General features: G+C 44.0%; 1 protein-coding gene across 5 annotated transcripts in view; it reads right to left on the bottom strand.

Annotated features, from left to right (window-relative positions):
- The window catches only part of MTMR3 (myotubularin related protein 3), a 69,156-nt gene that overhangs the window by 35,843 nt on the left and 13,841 nt on the right, over positions 1 to 19,472 (bottom strand). For all 5 annotated transcript variants that reach the window (XM_069870908.1, XM_069870907.1, XM_069870904.1 and 2 more), the window contains 3 exons: positions 6,360 to 6,445; positions 1,390 to 1,470; positions 912 to 1,001 (listed from right to left, as the gene is read on the bottom strand). In XM_069870908.1, coding sequence (XP_069727009.1) covers positions 912 to 1,001; positions 1,390 to 1,392 — 93 coding nt within the window. In that variant the 5' untranslated portion in view covers positions 1,393 to 1,470; positions 6,360 to 6,445. The remainder of the gene's footprint in view (positions 1 to 911; positions 1,002 to 1,389; positions 1,471 to 6,359; positions 6,446 to 19,472) is intronic.

The following is a 19,472-nucleotide window of genomic DNA, read 5'->3' on the forward strand; positions in this document are numbered from 1 at the left end:
CTGGCAAGTGGCTCAATAACCTCTTGATTCATGCTCTCATTCCTTACTTAACAGCAAGTGGCACTTTCATCATGTCATTAACTTCATCCTTAAGCAGACAACGCACACAAAATGAATAATCTCCTATGCTATCAGCCCCCAGTATCCACAAAGCAAGTTCAGCTACCCAGCTTTGACCAGATCCTAAATGACACACAGAAGTCAGTTGGACAAATCATATTTTTGGCTTCATAATTCTCACTGCAACTATGAAATACACCCCACACGACTGTTTTAGAAAGTTAGAAAACTTGTAGTTGAATTACACTGTACATAAAAATTGCAACTGTTTAATTAAAAAAAAAGTGACGTAAACCAAATTTAGCTGAGTTTGGTGGAAAGTGTAATCGTTCAACTTGCAACCATCTGGTTTTACACCACCTGAGCTTAAATCAGTTTAAAATACTTGCTATTGAAATGAAATAACTCCCTCTTCAGTTGATATCAGTGTCTATATGGATAAAGCATTCAAACTAAATTGATTTCAAAAAGAACTCTGGAAAATTAAGAAACCACAAACATCCATTTTGAGCAACATAAGATTTTCAGCTTCTCAGTAATGAGAAGCAGTGACAGGATTTAATGAGTGCAGTGGTAGCTTTAAAATCCAAAGAGTCCTGAACTATGGAATATGACCCGGCACTTGAAACCACTACACAAGTAACGGCTGTGTTTTTCAGACTCTCTAAGGTATCTCCTGTAACCCAGCACACACCTGTCCCACCAAAACTAAATGAGCATTTAATACAAAAACGTGTTTCTTGTCTGACTGTGCTCAATCGTGAATGAAAATTCCGCAGGAAAGGCCAGGGAACACCCAGGTCACGCAGAGCTGTTGTGATTTAGCTGGCAAGGAGCAGCGTGGTGATTACCTGGAGGTTCTCATCTTCTCGGATCAGCTGCTTCCTGGGAAAAATCTGATTAGCCTGGATGCATTCAAGGCTGTGCTGAGTCTCTTCATCCTGAGAAACAAAGCCTTACAGTTAACTTCAGTGCTGTCACTGCTGCCTTCTTCACCACATAGCAAGCTATCAGTGACCAGTGCAAGCCCAAACAGGATGAAGTGTTAGGAGAGTTCAGGTATCAGTAACTTACTGAAGTTACCAAATTTTCAAAGACAAGCACTCAGACAGCTAAAGATAATATCAGACACAAGTTTCCTTCCGGCAGCCAGATTAATAACATCATTAAAAAAGACACAGACTTGTAACAGCATTAGGACAAAGCATCAGCTCAGTCAAACACTGCATTTAAAATTCAGCAGCCTCACATGCGAACATGAATTCTTTAACAGTTTCAGCTTTTAGCTAAGCTGCTCCGTAACAGACCCCTCAAGCTCCTTCTGCTTACCATGACAGGCCCTGGAGGGGAGGAGGAACCCTCGCCTTCGCTCACAATACTTGGAGGCTCTTCTTCACTTCTTATTAAAATCTAGAACACCAGAAAAGCACAAAGAAGTCAAAATCATCTTCTTTTGGAAAATAAATACAAATTGACTTTTAAAGACTGAGAACTAAGCCATTAGAAAAGTACAAGCAAACAGTAATTATAAAAAGATGAAACCCATATGAACCAGCTCTCCCAAGAGACAGAATTGTTTCAAAATGCATCCGGCTCCTTCTGTTCATTCTAAAAAACCATCTTGGAATATGCTGCTGGGAGAACACGCGTCTGCATGCAGCAATTACACCACTGCTTACAGAATTTCAATTTAAACATGTTTGTCTTTCCAGATTACTCTGAATTTTCTCCCAGGTTCAGTTGCAGATGGTGCTTCACAAACAGTGATGGTTACAAACCCACCAGGATTGTTGCGATCATTCAGCCTGATCTATTAGGCAACACAGGTTGGAGGATCCCCCTGAGGTCACCTTTATTCAACTACAGCATATGAATATATGGATGAAATTCCCCATTTTATAGTTACAACTCATTTCCTACATCCATGGATGTATCAAAACATCTGTTTCCTTGCACCAACCTTTCTAAGAGCTCTGCATCACTGAACTAAAAGAGGGAAGATTCAGGTGAGATCTTAGGGAGAAATGTTTTGCTGTGAGGGTGGGGAGGCCCTGGAACAGGTTGCCCAGAGCAGTGGTGGCTGCCCCGTCCCTGGAGGTGTTCAAGGCCAGGCTGGATGGGGCTTGGAGCCCCTGATCCAGTGGGAGGTGTCCCTGCCCAAGGCAGGGGAGTGAAACTGGATGGAATTTGAGGTCCCTTCCAGCCCAAACCATTCCATGATTCAATAATCACTGTACACTAGTGACTTGCTCTCTCTGCTGTCTAAAAATCCCCCAATCTCTTATCTGCAGATTTTCTGGCAACATTAAAGAGCACTCTTGCAGTTTATGCAATGGAACCTACCAGGAACTTAATGCCTAAAACAAATGCAAGAGGTAGAGTTTGATTTTAAGATTTATCATGAATAAATGATAAATTTCAGACACAGACATGGTTCAGTCAGCACGGTGGGGTTGGGCTGACGATTAGACTGGATGAGCTGAGAGGGCTTTTTCAACCTTCTTCCATGATTCTATCTATACAAAAGGAGGAAATTATGAGCATAATTGAGCTGGAACTGCCACTAATTCACCAAAAATTAATGCAAAAAGTAGATACAAAATCTCAACTTTAAACAAATCAGAAAAACAGAAGCTAGAAGCAGTCTAGTAGCAATCTGAATCTATTAATTATGGAAGCTGATAAGGAAAGATAAAATAGCAGCATAGAAATTTCTATGTCTTCAAGAACAATGGAGAGTAGGAACATTCTTTTACATTGTCAGAAATGCAGGCAGTTTAGAAATGCTCTCTACCAAGAGCAAGATGAGGACAGTATTGTTAATATTGGGTTAAAAAAGGCAGAGGTATTTAACATTTTTGTTTCAAAGAAGCAGAAGAAAGATGGTTCACACCTAACCCACCCTGTAACTGGTGAGAATATTTAACAAATAACAGTGATTAAAGGCCACAAAATTCCAGCCCTTGCATTCAAAACAGGAGCTCGTGCTTGCTTCCAGCGTGACTCGGTGTTTTCTGTACATCGTGTTTGGGTGCACTTATCTTCCAAACCCAGGTCTGCTCTTGACATGAAGATACCAGCAAAGGAGGGGTTCAGTGGTTCTACCAAATGCAATTGGTTCCAGCTGCAAATCTTTGGCTCTTGATGCATGTTTTTCAGGCTACGTGATGCACCATTATCCTTGATCTACAAGATCTAAGACACAAGCCTCTGGCTCCATCAGGCTGAAAATGACAGCTGGCTCAGCAGCAAGCGTATTTGTCCAATCAACCCCACCTTACAGCGCATCCGTCAAGGAAGGTGCAGACTCAACCAATTTTGTGATATATCCTGGTGTAGCGAAGACTAACAATCCAAGAGAAGATGGGCTTAAAACCCATAAGGTTCACACAGATCATCTCCATCCCTATGGTCACACTAAGCTGACACATTCAGCTGCCAGCCCTACAGCCAGACAAAAGAGGATGAAGAGTTCAGACAGATGAAGAGGAACACACTAGAGGAGGTGACCTCAAGCACCTGCTGGAGGCATCTCTGCCTTCTGCAACCTGCCACCTCGTCCTCAGCACTGGTTCTGCTCCTCCAGCACTAGAGCCACCTCTAACAGCATCAGCACCAAATATTTCCAGACCAATTCATCCAGACAATTCATGTACAACCTGGAGAGAGAGCTTTAAACACTAACTGTAACACCTTCTGCATATAAAAAATACCTCATGATATTGGAAAATGCCTTCAATTAGCAAAGAAACACCGACCTAATTAAAAAGATAAGCTCCATTACAAATCTAAAGCATGCTTAGCATCACTGATTAAAAGTTTTAATATATTAGGCCCTGTGCTGTAACAAAATTGTCCTTTTATGCTTCCGAAAGATTAGATACATTTATTTTACAAGTTGACTATACAATCACCTGGATGTTAATAAGAACATTATTAGTTTAGAGAAAAAAACTCATTTAACATTTTTTATAGCTGTCCTCCTAAAATCCAGCAGAAACCATCAGCGAGGACTAGCCAAACCACTGCCGAACTATTTCTTATCCTATCATAACTGCTGCATCTATCTGCAAAACAGCCGCAATTGTACGACTTCAGCTTTTTACATGAATATGGGAATCTTCCTTTCTAAGGTGAATTTGGGGAAAGTAGTATGAAAAAATACGGAATCATACAGCCATGTAATGGTTTGGGTTGGAAGGGACATAAAAGCCAATAAAAGCCATCCAACCTGGCCTTGAACACCTCCAGGGATGGGGCAGCCACCACTGCTCTGGGCAACCTGGGCCAGGGCGTCCTCACTGTGCACTGATGTGACGAACAGTGTATATACTGAAATAAATCGTTCAACTTCCATCACATCAACAAGCCAATCCCACTCCCTTTATGGCCTCATGATCAATGGACTGAGCACAGGGAAAGGAAATGCCCTGCTGGGAGCAGGGATGGGGATCACGCACTGTTCTCAGCAGCAGCCTTTACCAAAACAGCAGGGATTCACCCTGAAACCACACTTGCCATCACATTTTTTTCTGTACCAAAGCTCTCTAATCCATTTCCATCTGTACGTTCAGGAAACTCCTCCAGGTCAGCCACGTGAACAGCAAAAGGAGCACTGTGATGGTGGAACAGCCGGGAAAGGGATGTCTGACCTGCATCTGAAGAGCATTGCCTTGGAAGGGAGAACAATATTCCTCATCCTGGCAACTCCAACAAGCTGCTCCATTGGATTTCCCCACAATAACACACTGTGCTGCTCCGAAGGACCGTGTGACACAAAGTGAGAGTAGCACAAAGGCGCTGCAGAGATCCATTCTCCAGCCGACCCATCCCATCCTTTTTTTATTAGTTGCAAAATGGCATCAGAATTCTCAGTTTCTTTAACTGCAGCTCAAAAATAATCAGCAATTCCATGACAGAAAAACATTTCCCAGAAGTGAAATGGAAATGTTCAAACACAGGTTAGGTAATAACTGACCAAGAAAACATCTTCATAAAAAGCACCCTCACATTCAGAACCCTGCTTATAAACAGGATCATACATAAGTAGTAGGCAGCTTATACACAGTTTAGTGAAACTTGTTTACATTGTCAGAAATAAGATCTTTTGGTCAGGACTGAAGCCTAAAAAGGTTCTGTTATCATCTCATGATGCTGCCCTTTCAACTGTAGCTTCACTTAGATTAAATCAGACCAAAAAAGTGGTTGACTTTGTTGATTCTCCACTCTTATGTTCTGCTCAGAAGAATAAATGATCAATAAAGGTTGTAACCTCAGACTCTGTTCAGGCAGTATGGGAACATCTTAATTACCTTTCATTGCAGATGTGCCTTCTGGTCTAAATTATGTACATAATAACCAGCTGCATGCCACTGGCTTTAAACAAAAAGGACAATCTAAATAAAGGATCATTTAAATTCATATATATTTAAATTTAGTTGGACTTCCAGCAAGGAAAAAGAAAAATAGGAGGAGAAAAAGGGAAGAAGGCAATACTCAAACGTTTCACTTTGTTCCCCTTCCTTCTCTGTCTAGACCTTCAATTCCCAAAGCAGTGGTGATTGCCTCATCCCTGGAGGTGTTCAAGGCCAGGTTGGATGGGGCTTGGAGCAACCTGATCCAGTGGGATGCGCACCTGCCCATGGCAGGGGGTTAGAACTGGATGGGTTTTGAGGTCCCTTCCAACCCAAACCATTCCATGTTTCTATGATTTATTATAGTACCAAAATCAAACTGAGCTGACACTCTGTCTCGGAACACAGCTCTGTACACGCTGTGTCACAGCTGCCCAAGAAGTTCTGGACAGGAATCCAAAGATTCTGAGAAAGAAGCATTAGAAAATTGAGAATTAAATAGCCAGGAATGAAACCCAGCTTTGGCAGAAGATGCAGCCCTTACAGGCTGAGAACACTTCTTCCCCTATCGCAGGAGGAAGGAAATTGTTCTGAGATAAGGACAAACACTTTGTTTCCGCATTCCAATCCCAACAGCAAGGTTTCCCCTCCTTCCTGGCACTGCATGCAGAGGTACCTGAAGGGCTTTCAAAACCTTCAACAGGCACTGGCACATGGCTCTGGAACAGGCACAGGTTGGACAAAGGATCACGTTTAGAAGACTGTACAACTAAGAATCAGGATTCTTTTGTTTTAATAATTAAAGGTTGTAGATCCCAGCTCAGTATAATACTGATTTTTGTCAGCATCTTGGAAAAGGCTTTGTTTAAAAGAGTAAGCAGCAATAACAGCAGAATCCGCCTTCAAAAGGCAGCTCGTCTTACCCAAGTAACACAAGTTGCTTACCAAAGAGAGATGATAGAACAGCTAAAACAGTCCCCTCTGCCCCAGACAGTTTCACACAGCGCTCTTCCAACACTTCACATTGGCAACTGCAAAGAAAAAGACACCACTTTAAAACAAAAACTTGCATTTGAAAACCCCACTTCTGAAACAGCAAGTGACTTATACAGGAAACTCAACTGCTACCTTGTTCATCTTAATTAAAGAGTCAAACCAAAAAGTACTGACTGCTATCAATTCCTAACTACCCAGACCTTAAAGTGCCTAAAGTGGGGATCCAATGATTGGATCCTGACAGGCGGAGTTTGCTGTTTAAGGCCTCTTCTGGTAAGGAACAGTTCAGAAATCAGTCTCAAAGCAATTCCAGGAGAGCTCTGTTATAGACAATCTAACAGCTTTTGCACCCATCTTCAAAAATATTTTTGAGTTTTACACTGATATTAGCTTTTATTTCCTCAGGAAAACAGATGAAGACTCCTAAACAGTGGTTACTACCTAGGTACCTTTGGACAAAGCTGCAAAGAAGCCAAGGTGAACAGCAATGCTCATGAGTCCATTCCTCCCATGTCCCACCTTTCTGACTTTCCAATTGCTGTACAAACATTTATTTCCTCAAAAACCAATTGAAGTATTGTGTCACAAATACATATTTGTCAAAAAAATTATAGGGAGAAAACCTCTGCTGTGATTCACTCCTATGCAGAGGTCTTCTACAGCATCCAAGCTGCTGCTGGGATACAAAAGCCTACTCTAAAATACTCAAACCCTAACACCACAGTTCCAGACTAAATCAGACCATTCCTAAAGCATGCAAGCAGCCAAATGGATGGAACAGCACTCCCTGAACCCAGCCTACCAGAAGATTTGCTCTTCACAATAACTTGGAAGCTCTTCCTAATAACACAAGGCATGTGCATGTGCCTGGAAAGTAACTCCTATTTCATGTGATAGACACTCCAGGGGAATCTTGCACACATCTACATTGAGATGTCATTTAAACCTGCGATGCTTAGATGCTCTGCATTAACAGAGCCAACCCTGTGGAAGATCCTGGCTGTTCAAAGCCACAACTGATCCCGAAATACAATTTTGTTGCTTTCTAAAGCAACATTCTGTTACCTGCAACAGAGGTCAGCTTTTTATTTATTTTAAAATCCCTTCCATCAAGCCAAATGACAGTTCCAGAAGCTTTATGGGCTGAAAACTAAATACGGCACACAAAGCAAAAAGGACCCAGTTCTACTGCAAGGCACCAGCCTGATCATGCAACAAGTTGGACTCCTCAGCTGCCTAGCAGAACAAAGTCACCTTTGACAGGAACGCTGAGCTGCTTATTAAACAAAAAAAAGCTGCAAAGGCAGAGTATGCAACTCCAGGGCAACTCTGAATTCACAGACAGCTTTCTGGCCACATCTTTGCTTTTAAAAAGGCAAGATACACACGAAGGATAGCAGGAGGTGGACTTAATTTGTGTGCTTTAGATCCAAGAAGAAACAACCTTCGCAAAATCAGCAACAAGCTTTTTTATTGAATTTAATGAGGTTTGGAAGAAGGCACTGAATCTCAAGAGTTTTGTTGAGAAGTTTAAAAACAGGAGAAAAGTGTTCCAATGTAAGCATTAATAATTCTACTTTATTCCTGCCAGTATTCAGCAAAGCCTTCAGGACACACTCATCAGCATTCCTCTCACAGGGCTGCAAGGCACAGATAAGCCCCTCAAATGTTATCACTTCCGAAGTCAACGCCTCATGCCAAAGGAAAAAAAAAAGAGCTGACTGCAAGGAGAAACATTACTATGAGCTTCACCACCACCTCCAACCACTAACTCCTTGAGGGGTAGGGATCCCAAGAGATGGTGTAGAACTGTCAAAGGAACACAGCCCAGCACACCTAGGTCTGCTGCCCCAGAGCAGCGATGCAGCCCCCGCACCATGAGCTCCCACCATCTCCTTTGCATCACCTCCTCTGATCCCCACAGAACAGATTCAGCACCACGAGGAAAGCAAAGAGAACAGGACTGTTTTAGTAAATCCTACAAAGTCAATTATGTCTAGTTAAGAAACCATCTTGCTCCTTACTCTGACGTGTTCTCATAGCCAGTTCAGCTCAGATTTGGTTAAGGGAGCCCAGATGCTGAAGGAAATCTCAACATCATCTAGTGCCTCTGTCACAGGGGTCCAGTTCTGAAGACGATGCAAAAGGGAACACTCAAACTAAGCTTTGCTTTGAACCATCTCCTTGGGATCCTGCTCTCAAACTTTTAGGCAAGCACTGTGGCTAGCACAGAAGTCTCGCCTTGATTATTCTTCCTGCCTCTGAGCAACCCCATCCAACACCAGGTTGGAGGTGATCAACAGGTTGAGGGAATTGATTCTCCCCCTCTGTTCTGCTCTCACGAGACCCCACCTGGAGGTCCTGTGCCAAGCTCTGGAATCTTGAGCATAAGAAGGACATGGAACTGTTAGTATGGTCCAGAGGAGGCCATGAAAATGATCCAAGTACTAGAACATCTCCTGTACGAGGACAAGCTGAGCCAGTTGGGTTGGTTCAGCCTGGAGAAGAGAAGGGTCTGAGGAGACCTCAGAGCAGCTTCCAGTACTGAAAGGGGCTCCAGGAAAGCTGGGGAGGAGCCCCTGATCGGGGAGCGCAGAGACAGCACAAGGTGGGGATGGCTTTAAATTGGAATGTAGAAGATTTACATTAGACACTAGGAAGAAATTCCTCATGATGGGGGTGGGGAGGCCCTGGCCCAAGTTGCCCAGAGCAGTGGTGGCTGCCCCATCCCTGGAGGTGTTCAAGGCCAGGCTGGATGGGGCTTGGAGCAGCCTGATCCAGTGGGAGGTGTCCCTGTCCATGGCAGAGGGTTGGAACTGGATGGACTTTAAAAGTTCCTTCCAACCCAAACCTTTCCATGATTCTATGATCACAGCTGGCCATAAGCTGAGCAGAGCATCGGGTTGCACGAGCTCCAACCTAAATTATACCATGAAGCTGTGACAGTGTTTTTCTTGACATTTATTTAAATAAAACATTGGCAAATAGCTGGGAAAAACACTCCTGAGAAGTTTTAATCAACATGTTTGTTGAAGTAGGAGACTGGAACTTTGTTACTGCAGTTTCTGAGCCGAAAGACTGCACGCAGCAAGAAGAGAAGAGGCAGGATTTGATAAGCATCAAGGAAAAGATTTTGGAGAATAAAAAAAACAAATCCCAGTTTTCTTCAGTCACAGAAAAAGTTGTCTTCAAAGATGCAGACAAACCAAACCAAGCCAAGCTTTCTCCTGGTAACTCACTATTTGGAAGGTATGTTTTCCTCCTTTTGCTGAAATACAGCATTTCTGCATCGGTTACACCACACAATGTCACAACCTCAGTATTATGCAAGCACAGCTTCGGAGTAGAAGTCCTCTCTTTCTGTGTACACATCTGACTGGATGACACCACCGTTCCCACGAACCCAGCTCTGCAGCGGCTGAGCCCTCTCTCCCACCGTTAAAACACACTCACCATTTCAGCACCTTCGTGTTTGGCTGCTTCCTTCTCAGCCTTAGCTCGCACACTGGCTATGGGCTGTTCTTGTCCTCCTTGAAGCTCTTCCTAGTGGATTTTAGCTTGCTTCCCCCAAAAACTATTCCTATCCTACTCTCAGTGTGTGAAGGAAGGGGAACACAGGGCTACTATCAGCTACCAACCTCCGAGGCGATGCGGCTCGCTTGTGGCTAAAAACCAGAGGGAGCCTTGGGACAGCTGCCCCAAATACTGTCACTCCAAGGCTGGGCACTGCACAGTGGCTCCTTCATAGGAAGTTTTAAAATACGTACAGAGAGAAGGAGGAATGCTGATCTTCAGGGAAGAATTCTCTTGTCGATACTGCCACGTCTTCCCTACTGTACACTTCCCCAGATGAAGTCACATCATTTCCAGCTTAGAAAGGAACTGAGTATCAAGCATAGACATCAATACTCACCGGACAGCAGAGTAAGCAGAACCCAACAGCCACACACCAAACACCCCTCTTTCCCTTAACACAGATGAGAAGCATCTGGCATACAAATATTTTTAAACTCCTGTCCCATTTTCCATTCTACCTGTGCTTCTGAGTGAAGACTAAAATTAAAGAGTCCAAAGCATCAAAACAGTTTTGTTCACATCTGTTACTGCTCTGACCCATCATTAACGAAAGCAATTCAGCTCCCTAGTGAACACCCCCCATAGGTGGGCATATTGGTTTCCTTCATCTTCCCACTCAGCAGAGGCAAAGCAGTGTGATTAAGCTCATTATCTTTGCATACTAGTTAAAAAGATCACGCAGTCTTCAAAAATGAAATGCAGAAGCAACTGCTCAACGCTAAAGCAAAACCCACCTCAAGCAGCAAGCAAAGCTTGAAGGGATTTCAGGTTTTCTTTTCTTTGAATGCATTTTCCATTTGGATGAGATCGGAATGCTACCACTGTTGATAGAATTTACAGCCAGAATGCAATTTACCCATCCCTGTAAGTTTGCAAGGTAATTGAAGGAGCTTTGAAAAAACCCTTCAAAGCTTCAATAACCCATTCTATCTCTCTTTTTATTTCAGCTACTCCCTAGTCCTCGATGTTAGGTGCAAATAACATCCATCAAGACAGACCACAGACTGGTCTGATCTGCAGAAAGATCTGCAAGGATGGGATCCAAATCTTCGCAAGCTGACAGGACACAGAACGCTGTCCAAGGCCAGAGCTGGGGGGAACAGAGTAGACTTGTGTAGGCTCCAAGCCAGAGAGATGATCAAGAGTGTTGGGGAGGTGAAATTGCATCAAAAGGTACCCAAATTGCCATGAAAAGCTGGGCAATATTAGACTGAAGTTACGAAACAGAAAGAACAAGTGAGCAAGACAGACCAGGCAGCAAAAGTTTCCATCTGAAACGGCAGAGCAGAGTAAGACGGAAATGATCTGCTCTTCATACTTCCAATTTTTCCACTGAAGCCCTTACAGCCCATTTGCCATGAGTCAATGCTCCCTCACTTATTTCTTCCTTTCTAGAAGAAAGGCAAGAAACTAACACGGATAAGAGGTTGTTAATCAAAGTCACAAAGGTTTTGATCATCTTCAGTAAAATCCTGTTCACCCCTCTTCACTCCTCGGTGACACTTCGCTTTCGCTCCATCCTTTCTGTTAACGGGATGAGCACTGGAACTGAGGGAGCTGCTGTCGTAGGATAACAGCATTACACAACACCCACACAACAGGCTCCTTACCCACTGCATTTTACCAACATTCAAGGCAACTCTAAAGATCTGCAAGTAATGAAAAAGCTTTGGAATAGGAAGAACTAAGAAGCAACTGGATTTGAAGAACCCTTTGGAGTTTCAAGTTACTCTCCCATGATATTTCTTCCCCACTGAAGACGCTACAAAAAGCACAGCTGGAAAGCAATTGCACCCCACAGTGAGTTTTTATGGAATCTGAAGCAGCTTAAGAATCACTCCAGCACCTGCAAAAGTGACATTTACTTTACAGAATCCATTGATCAGCTTGTTTGTCTCAAATTACTCATATATTTAGTTCTCAAAGCACTAAGTAGACTAATACAAATGGCAGTGTTTACAGTCCAAGTACCAAATACACTCAAAAAGACTTGATCTGCATTGAGTTAAGCACACAACTGAACTGATGGTATCTCCAGGTGGAACACACAGCAATGATCATTCTGCCAGCAGCCATGAACGCAGGGATGAAGAGCTGGTCTCCTCCAACCAACCATAGAAGGTGTTGGTAAGATCACACCATTAGTACTACTATTTACAGAATACAATAGTAAGTCAATTCAATACGAGTGTGAGTTCAGGTGCCTCTATTGCAAAAGGCAAAATAATGCTGGTGACAAAACTGAACCAAGCGATCCTATCCAAAGAGCTGATCCAGGCAGACCACCAGCTTTCTTCAGTCACAAAAGACCCCTTTTTATGAGCCAACTGCCCGAATTTCCCATTTCAGCAGTTATGAAGGATCAGGCCAGCTTTTCCAGGATCACAAACAGCTGTTTCCTAGAAGGCCATCCAAATCCTTGTCTGGGCACCATCCACCAGACTGCTGAGGCATCAACAGTGCTCGCTAGTCAACCAGCCACTTACTGTGTGCAAATACTATGAGGCAAGAGTCAAATTACGAAGAGACAAAACCACGTCTGCTGTGCACGATAAGGAGACCAGCGAGAGCTGAGTAAGGAACACTGGTGGCTTAAGTGTGTAAGAATGATCTGCCAGCTCCTACTACACAGCAAGTTCCAGTAAAAGGCCAGACCCATGATTTACCAGAACAGGTTACTCCTCTCCTCATGTTTGAGCAGTTAACCCCTGCCAGACTAGAGCAAACAGGTTACTGCATCAATCCTTTTCCAAATGGCAGTGTGCTCTGTTATGCACCAAGCCTTCCACAGCCAGAGAAGCCTCAGGCCAGCACTGCCCCTCAGCCAGGCACAGCAGTGACGAGCTCTGGCTCCCTGCACGTCCCCAGATGTACACACAGCTCGGATGCCTTCCCCAGCTAAGGAGGCTTCCTATATTTAGATCAGAAGGGACAAACAAACTGGTTTGGCTGATCTACCAGCACCCTGCTTCCCATAAACCTGCTCCCTGATGTCCTTCAGTCAGCTGAATCAACTCACCAGAGCTGGGAGAAACAGTAGAAGAGCAAATACTTTTTCTCATATAGTTAAATCACTCCAGAGTCTTCCAAATATTAAGAATTGTTTATGCCCATTTTTTTCCATTCACGGAAAGTTAGAAGCACTAGACGTAAATGGCAAAATACTAATATCCATTTGGAAGTTGCACTTAAGAACCAGAGATGGGACTCAACAACTGAAATAAAGGCAAGTAAAGAGCAAGCCTTAACAAGGCTACTATGAACACGCCAACAAGTGACATCGAGCCATCTGCACCTCAAAATACAGCGAGGAGCTGAGGCAGCCTTGCTGGAGAGCCTCATCAAATCCCAAGGATTTAAGATAGCATCTGTACATCCCCTTGGACATGGGAGGCATAAGGCACAGTCAGCCTTGCATCTTTCAAGATCACCTAAAGCAACCTGAAGCCAGCCTTAATGTGTTCCGATTTTGGTAGCTTGTTTGAAGATTACTTACATACATTCAGAGTATCCAGTATCAAGCACAGAGGTGTTCAAACAGACTGGCTAATGTTGTCAAACTGCAAAACGTATCCTCCCAAAGGCCCCACAGCAGTGGATTAGAACCTTGGCTCTATTATGCACATTTTTTAAGCTTATTTGCTCTCATACCCAGTACCCTCTAGCCTCTAAACACAGGCAGTATGCTACTCAACCACCTTCCTTAAACCTCAACCATGTCAAAGGCAAGAACAATTACCACTTCTAAAGTCACATTTCCAGACTACCCAGGCAGGATGGGCTCAGCCATGACAACTCTACCAAAACTTTTTTCTCTACAACAGCTCCCATTGTACTGGAACCCACAAGTTCATGAGTTTGCACTGAAGTTGCACAGACATTCAGAGCCAGGAAAGAATTTACTTGGATTACAAGGATATGCTTATTCTAAAAAAACTGAAGAGCACGAAACCAAAGTTAAACATATTTGGGCATTTCAGAGAGGCACCGGAGAAAGTTTTGAGGTTGTTTTCAAAGCCCCTGCGTGTATCAAAACACTGAGCTTGGACACAGCCCCAGTTAGTATTTACTGGCCACAGGCAGTCACTCCCCTCCCCGTTCCTGTATTTAGTTCTATAGTGAAAGATCCATTGACCTGGATGTTCGGGCTTCATTAGGAAGTGAGCAGCAGGTATTCGCCTTGTTTAGAGAATAGGATCAATCCTATACAGTAATTACATCACCTCTGAAAACACTGTTTCAGTGGCCAGATCAACCAACAGGAAAGAGTTTCTTTAAAGAACATCAAGTCTTACGGCTGGATTTCCAACCAGCTCTGTACAGCTGATCTGTTTTTACCAAAAAGAGGCATTACTCCAGTATTGTATTTTATACTAAATGCCTTCAAAAAAAGCATGACAAATTAGTAAAGCAAGAGACAGAGCTGAGGTGAAAAAGCAATTGCAATTTAAATAAATAACAGCTTGCTGGGGGAAGTATCCAGGCCTTGTGTTTCTGAAAACGCCTGAATACAGTCCTGTACATCTAGATCCAAAGGACAATAATCAGCCAAATGCCTTCCCCAGTTGAAAGACTACATCTCAGCAAGCTTAAATTAATCCATCAGCCAGGTACAAGGACCCAAGGTATGTATGTTTTAATAGAAGTATCACATCTGCATCACTAGCTTGGACACAAAACACCTCTGCACAAGCTTCAAGGCCAGCTGACAGAACTGTTTTGAAATCCTTCCCTGACAGCAGAGGCTCCCAGAACAACTAACAGAACTCAGGCATCAGCTCTTACAGCCAAATTTCTATGCTCAGTCTGAACAACTTAAAGCTTGACAGTAACTGAAAACATTGTTTTCTCTAGTGACCATTACCACGGGCGCGGAAGACCAGATCTTCCAAGAACAAGTAAGAACCAATGGCCCATTCTGGTATTTCTCTGCTTTACACAGAGCAGATCAATAGGTCAGAGCACCTGTGCATAAGTGGTGCTGGAAGGGAAGAGATCTGTGATGGGGCCGGCACGCTTTGGGGATGGATTTTTGGACCAGGAGTTACAGTTGTTACAGGCAGTTGCACAATACAGTACACAAGGGAAGCAAAGCCAACAGCCCAAGCCCCAGGTATGGATGACACAGCAGATATTTTCACATGCTGTGGAAATCACCTTGTAATTGCACAGCAAAATGCCTCTATATAGAAAGCCTGGAGTGAAGAATTACACACTAGGAAATGCATGAACTGCGATCACCTGTGCAGATTTAGTTCAGCTTCTTGAAATATGTATGAATCCTAATTCCCTTCCTCATCCTTCCTGTCCCATGAACTCTATCCCCACCCTGAATAAGGTGGGCAACACACTCTGAAACCAGAATTTCTCACTATATTCACTTTTAATTAAACATTGCTGCCAGCGTGGAGTTGTTAATCAGTCAATCTTTCTATGCTGCTCGTTTTACAGCCGCTCTTCTGCTCTGGATCTGCAGAGCTGACCCCAGTTTTCACTCTGTCCCATCTGGCTATGTGGTAGTAAGGTATGTTTAAAAGGTTGCAGAATGGAGCACAGTAAGAGCTCAAGGCATCAGAAACTGTAAGGTCCTTCAGTACCCAGACCTGCTGCCTGAAGTCTCATTCTCCAAATACTTCCAATTTTTACAGCATTCTGCTCTGTAGTTGGGAAGTACAACAACTCCGCTAGCCGGGGCTCTGTGCTGTAGCTGTGTTTAAACACCAAACCCGTAACTCCATGCACCCCCATAGAAGTTTCCACTAACTCCCCAGCCAGCACAACCCCAGCAGAGCAGGGCTACAACTCGTTCTCCAGGATGGCAACTGCTTAACTCACCAGACCACCTCCTGGATCTCCTTCCCAGATAAAGGCACTATTCCCCCACCCAAGACATTTACAGTCCTACTGGAAGTTCTGGCTTTCTCCAGATGTCCAAGGCTATGGCAGCCTCTCCTTAAAATGATCTCGGTTACTACCCGTGGGGATGAACTGCTGATGCCTGTGCACTCACAGCCACAGGCAAAAGATCAGGCAGTTTGTTGGGTGTTTGAACATCCAATCATCATTCCTCCCACCAACAGCTTAATCTGATTATATTAGTTTATTGGCTCCATTGCACAGCACAGATAAACCTCTTTTGGAGGGAGATGAACTCCCTGGCAAGCCTTCAGAACAGAACAGCACTCGCTTTTGGTGTGATAGTTCCATCCACAGCCACAGCCGTATTTCTGAGGAAGCCCAGGTCATCAAGGACTCCCCTTAGAGCCAAAACAGGCCAGTAAACCCGATTCCCACGCCTCCTTTAAAGCAGTCAGATCTATAGCGAGGGGAAGAGTAGTCCAGTCTTATCAATTTGAAAATAATGTGAGCCAAATCCCCCTGGCAAATTAGGTAGCCTTCCTCACCTTTCAAGTTTTCTTGCAGAGTGGTACATAGCAGTTCAAGCTGACAGGAGCGTACCAAGGGGGAGAGTGCATGACATTGACATTCACATTTTACGCATGCTCAAGGTACAGTAACACTAAAACCAGAAACTCCACAAGGTTCAACAGGCTCTCTTACCAAGATTTTTATACACACCAGGAGCTGCTCTCCTTTACCAAGCTGCTTTTCCCTCCATGTGCTTTTACTGTTGTGGGTCCCCTCCTTTACCCGTCAGGCTCATCCGCCCCACAGCCCTTCAGCACTGGGCTGAGCATCGCCTGTCTGTATGGCCTAGGCACAACCACCATACCAAGGCACCTCCTGCTGGCTTTAGCCAATCGTTATTTCCCCAACAACTTCAGAAGCAGGCTACTTTCTTTAAACCACTAAAGAAAAAGCCATTAAATTAGTTTTAAAGTCAGTCCATATGATACCCCATGCACCACCTGTCTCAGTGAGGCATCAGTGCCACACTTAAACTCCGCCTGCCATAGCTTTAACTCATTTATCTTATCAAAAGGATGTCAGAAATCTTATGCAAGTTCACCTCTAATGTACTCGTTATCCTCTTAGGAGCCACTGAATGAAATGGGAGTTAATGAGTAACACAGTAGGAATTATTTCATTATCCCCATGGTGAAAGAGAGCCATCTAATTCTTGGCCGTGACGTCAGACTTGAGAGCCAGCCAGTGATGCATACTCGGGCTTCCACTGCTCAACCAGCTGCCACGCCAGTGGTGTGCACAGAAAAAGGCCCATGGAGAGCACTGACAGCTCCAGCGAGACAGCCAGAGCAGGAAGCAAAGCCACTCCGACCACAGCCTTAGGAATTAAAGCAGCAAGAGTGAGAAATGGCAACCAGCACAGTAATAGCAAGTCAGCTCTTCGCATCCCCCACTTGCCCTGCCGCCACTTCCACAGAGTCCCTTCCCCACTCCAAGCCTTCAGCATTTCCTAACTCAATCTCTCTACTGAACTCCATCAGAAATCCCAGACATATAAAGGAAGGTCTGGAGCAAGGTACAGATCCTTCATCAGTCACTGGCAAGCCTGGCTTCTAGCAGTCAAGGCTGCCCTACTTCCACTTTAGTCTAAACTAATGCTTTTCACTATAGAACCTGATGCCTTATGACTTCAGGTGGATATTGGCTCCCTCTTGAAACATACCCCCATCTACTGCTAGTATGGGTAGTGAGGAGGGCAACTGCCAGGAGGCCTTCTTCAGCCTACTGAAGTCTTCCTTCAGGTCAGAGATATTTGCCTGCAATAGCAAATCAGCTTTAGATTGCCTGATGAGAATGTATGTTCATAAGACTGTCTGGTTTGGCCAAGGAGAGCAGGCAGTGAAAGGCTGTGTTCAGACAGATGGTATCTGACTGATTTCATAACCGTGAATGTCTACCCTCATTCAGGACACCCAAAGCTAGGCAGTGCCCTTCAGATAGTTTGACTCTTGGAAACTAATTCCATCCTGTCCACAAAACCCCTGATGATGCCTTTAAATTAAGCAGTCCAGAGCAAGCACAGAGATAGGGAGCAGCAGACACTGGACCAGTTCACACCTATTCATTACAGAAGCCTGCAAGGATTACCTATCAGGCACTCCCCTCCAACAACTAGGAACAAACTAGTATACAAGCAAGCTGAAAACATGAGAGGAAGATCAGAAAGCCTGGGAGATCAAAGCTGGATTTCTCATAAAGATAGTACAACAGAACCATCCTCCTGACACGTCACATGCAATGAAAGGGCCCAACGCAAGCTTTGCAAACAGTTTTCTCTGCATGGACCACAGAAACTGAAATGTGTTCTGTTTCGAAGGAGTCCGATTTTCCTGTAATATGCAGCCTGCAGTCACTTCTGAACAACTGCACATTACTGAGCTTGCATAACGCATCAAAAGCAAAGGGTAATTGTACCATCCTCCAAATCCTACTGGAAGAAACACTATCTGCAAGCTTAACGTGTGCTGTTGTGTCATTCTCACACGAGTGCGCACATGGAAGATGCAGCCATATTCAAGCCCTGGCATCACAATTACTCTGCCAAGAATGTGATGCTGCAGAATACTTAGCATGGCTCTGTTCATATGACAGTGAGCTTCCACAATGCTGTTAAGGTACTCAAGACTAAAACCACTATTCTTATACAAGCATTTGCCTTAAATTCTTCAATAATCACTCAAAAGCAGGGTCTTACGAGGCTACATCTACACTATTTCTACAGCAGTGTTGTCTACCCAAGCTGCCACACAAGGAACACTGTCAGAGCCACCTGCAGCCAGAAGAGATGGATCTTTACTGGAAGCATCCACTGTGCCACAGCCCACACCAGCTGTACGCAGAAACTGCCCTACAGCCCTTACGTACTGTCCTTTACACCTGCAGCCAGATCTTGTGTCTGCCCTTGTCTCCTTTTGCCTCAGTGAGCAGTTCTTACCTATTTTGGACACTCACTTCAGGGTACAAACATGCCTGACTCAGCTGTATGGTTTGGTGAGGGACACACAGCAACATCAGCGCCCTCAACTCTGCAGTTTCCAGCGTAAATAGATCCAGACAGAATCACTGGAAGGAAGTAAACAGTGTCACCCCGTCTCCAGAATTATCAATAATTTAAAAAGTACAGGCGCTTTAATTCTTTGGTGTTCCAATGGGAAGAATAAGCAGCTCCCAGACATTCCCTACATTAACACAACAAACATCTGTTATGCTTACAGCTGTAAAGCCACTACAATTCCTCCTGCACACTCTAGGCTTTCGGCTGGCTCAAGTACTGCCTAAGTGACTCAGTTATAAAGTCATTCCATCACCACCACTATTTTCTCACAGCTTAAAAATTTATTAAATCAAGTATTCCACTACTGGAATTCTCATTACCAGGAAGCTGCAATAATGCTTACTGCATTGTGGTTACAGGTTTGCTCTCAAGATAACTCAATCAGCTCAATGCTTTGATTTAATTATTATTGCTTAACTAAGGTAAACGCAAACAGAAACCTGAAAAGTACGGAATAAACTGCAGGAAGTCACGCTCAACTGCTTGAAGATAAATGAAATATT

The sequence above is a fragment of the Phaenicophaeus curvirostris genome, chromosome 17 (assembly GCF_032191515.1).
Source record: "Phaenicophaeus curvirostris isolate KB17595 chromosome 17, BPBGC_Pcur_1.0, whole genome shotgun sequence".
Lineage (NCBI taxonomy): Eukaryota > Metazoa > Chordata > Aves > Cuculiformes > Cuculidae > Phaenicophaeus > Phaenicophaeus curvirostris.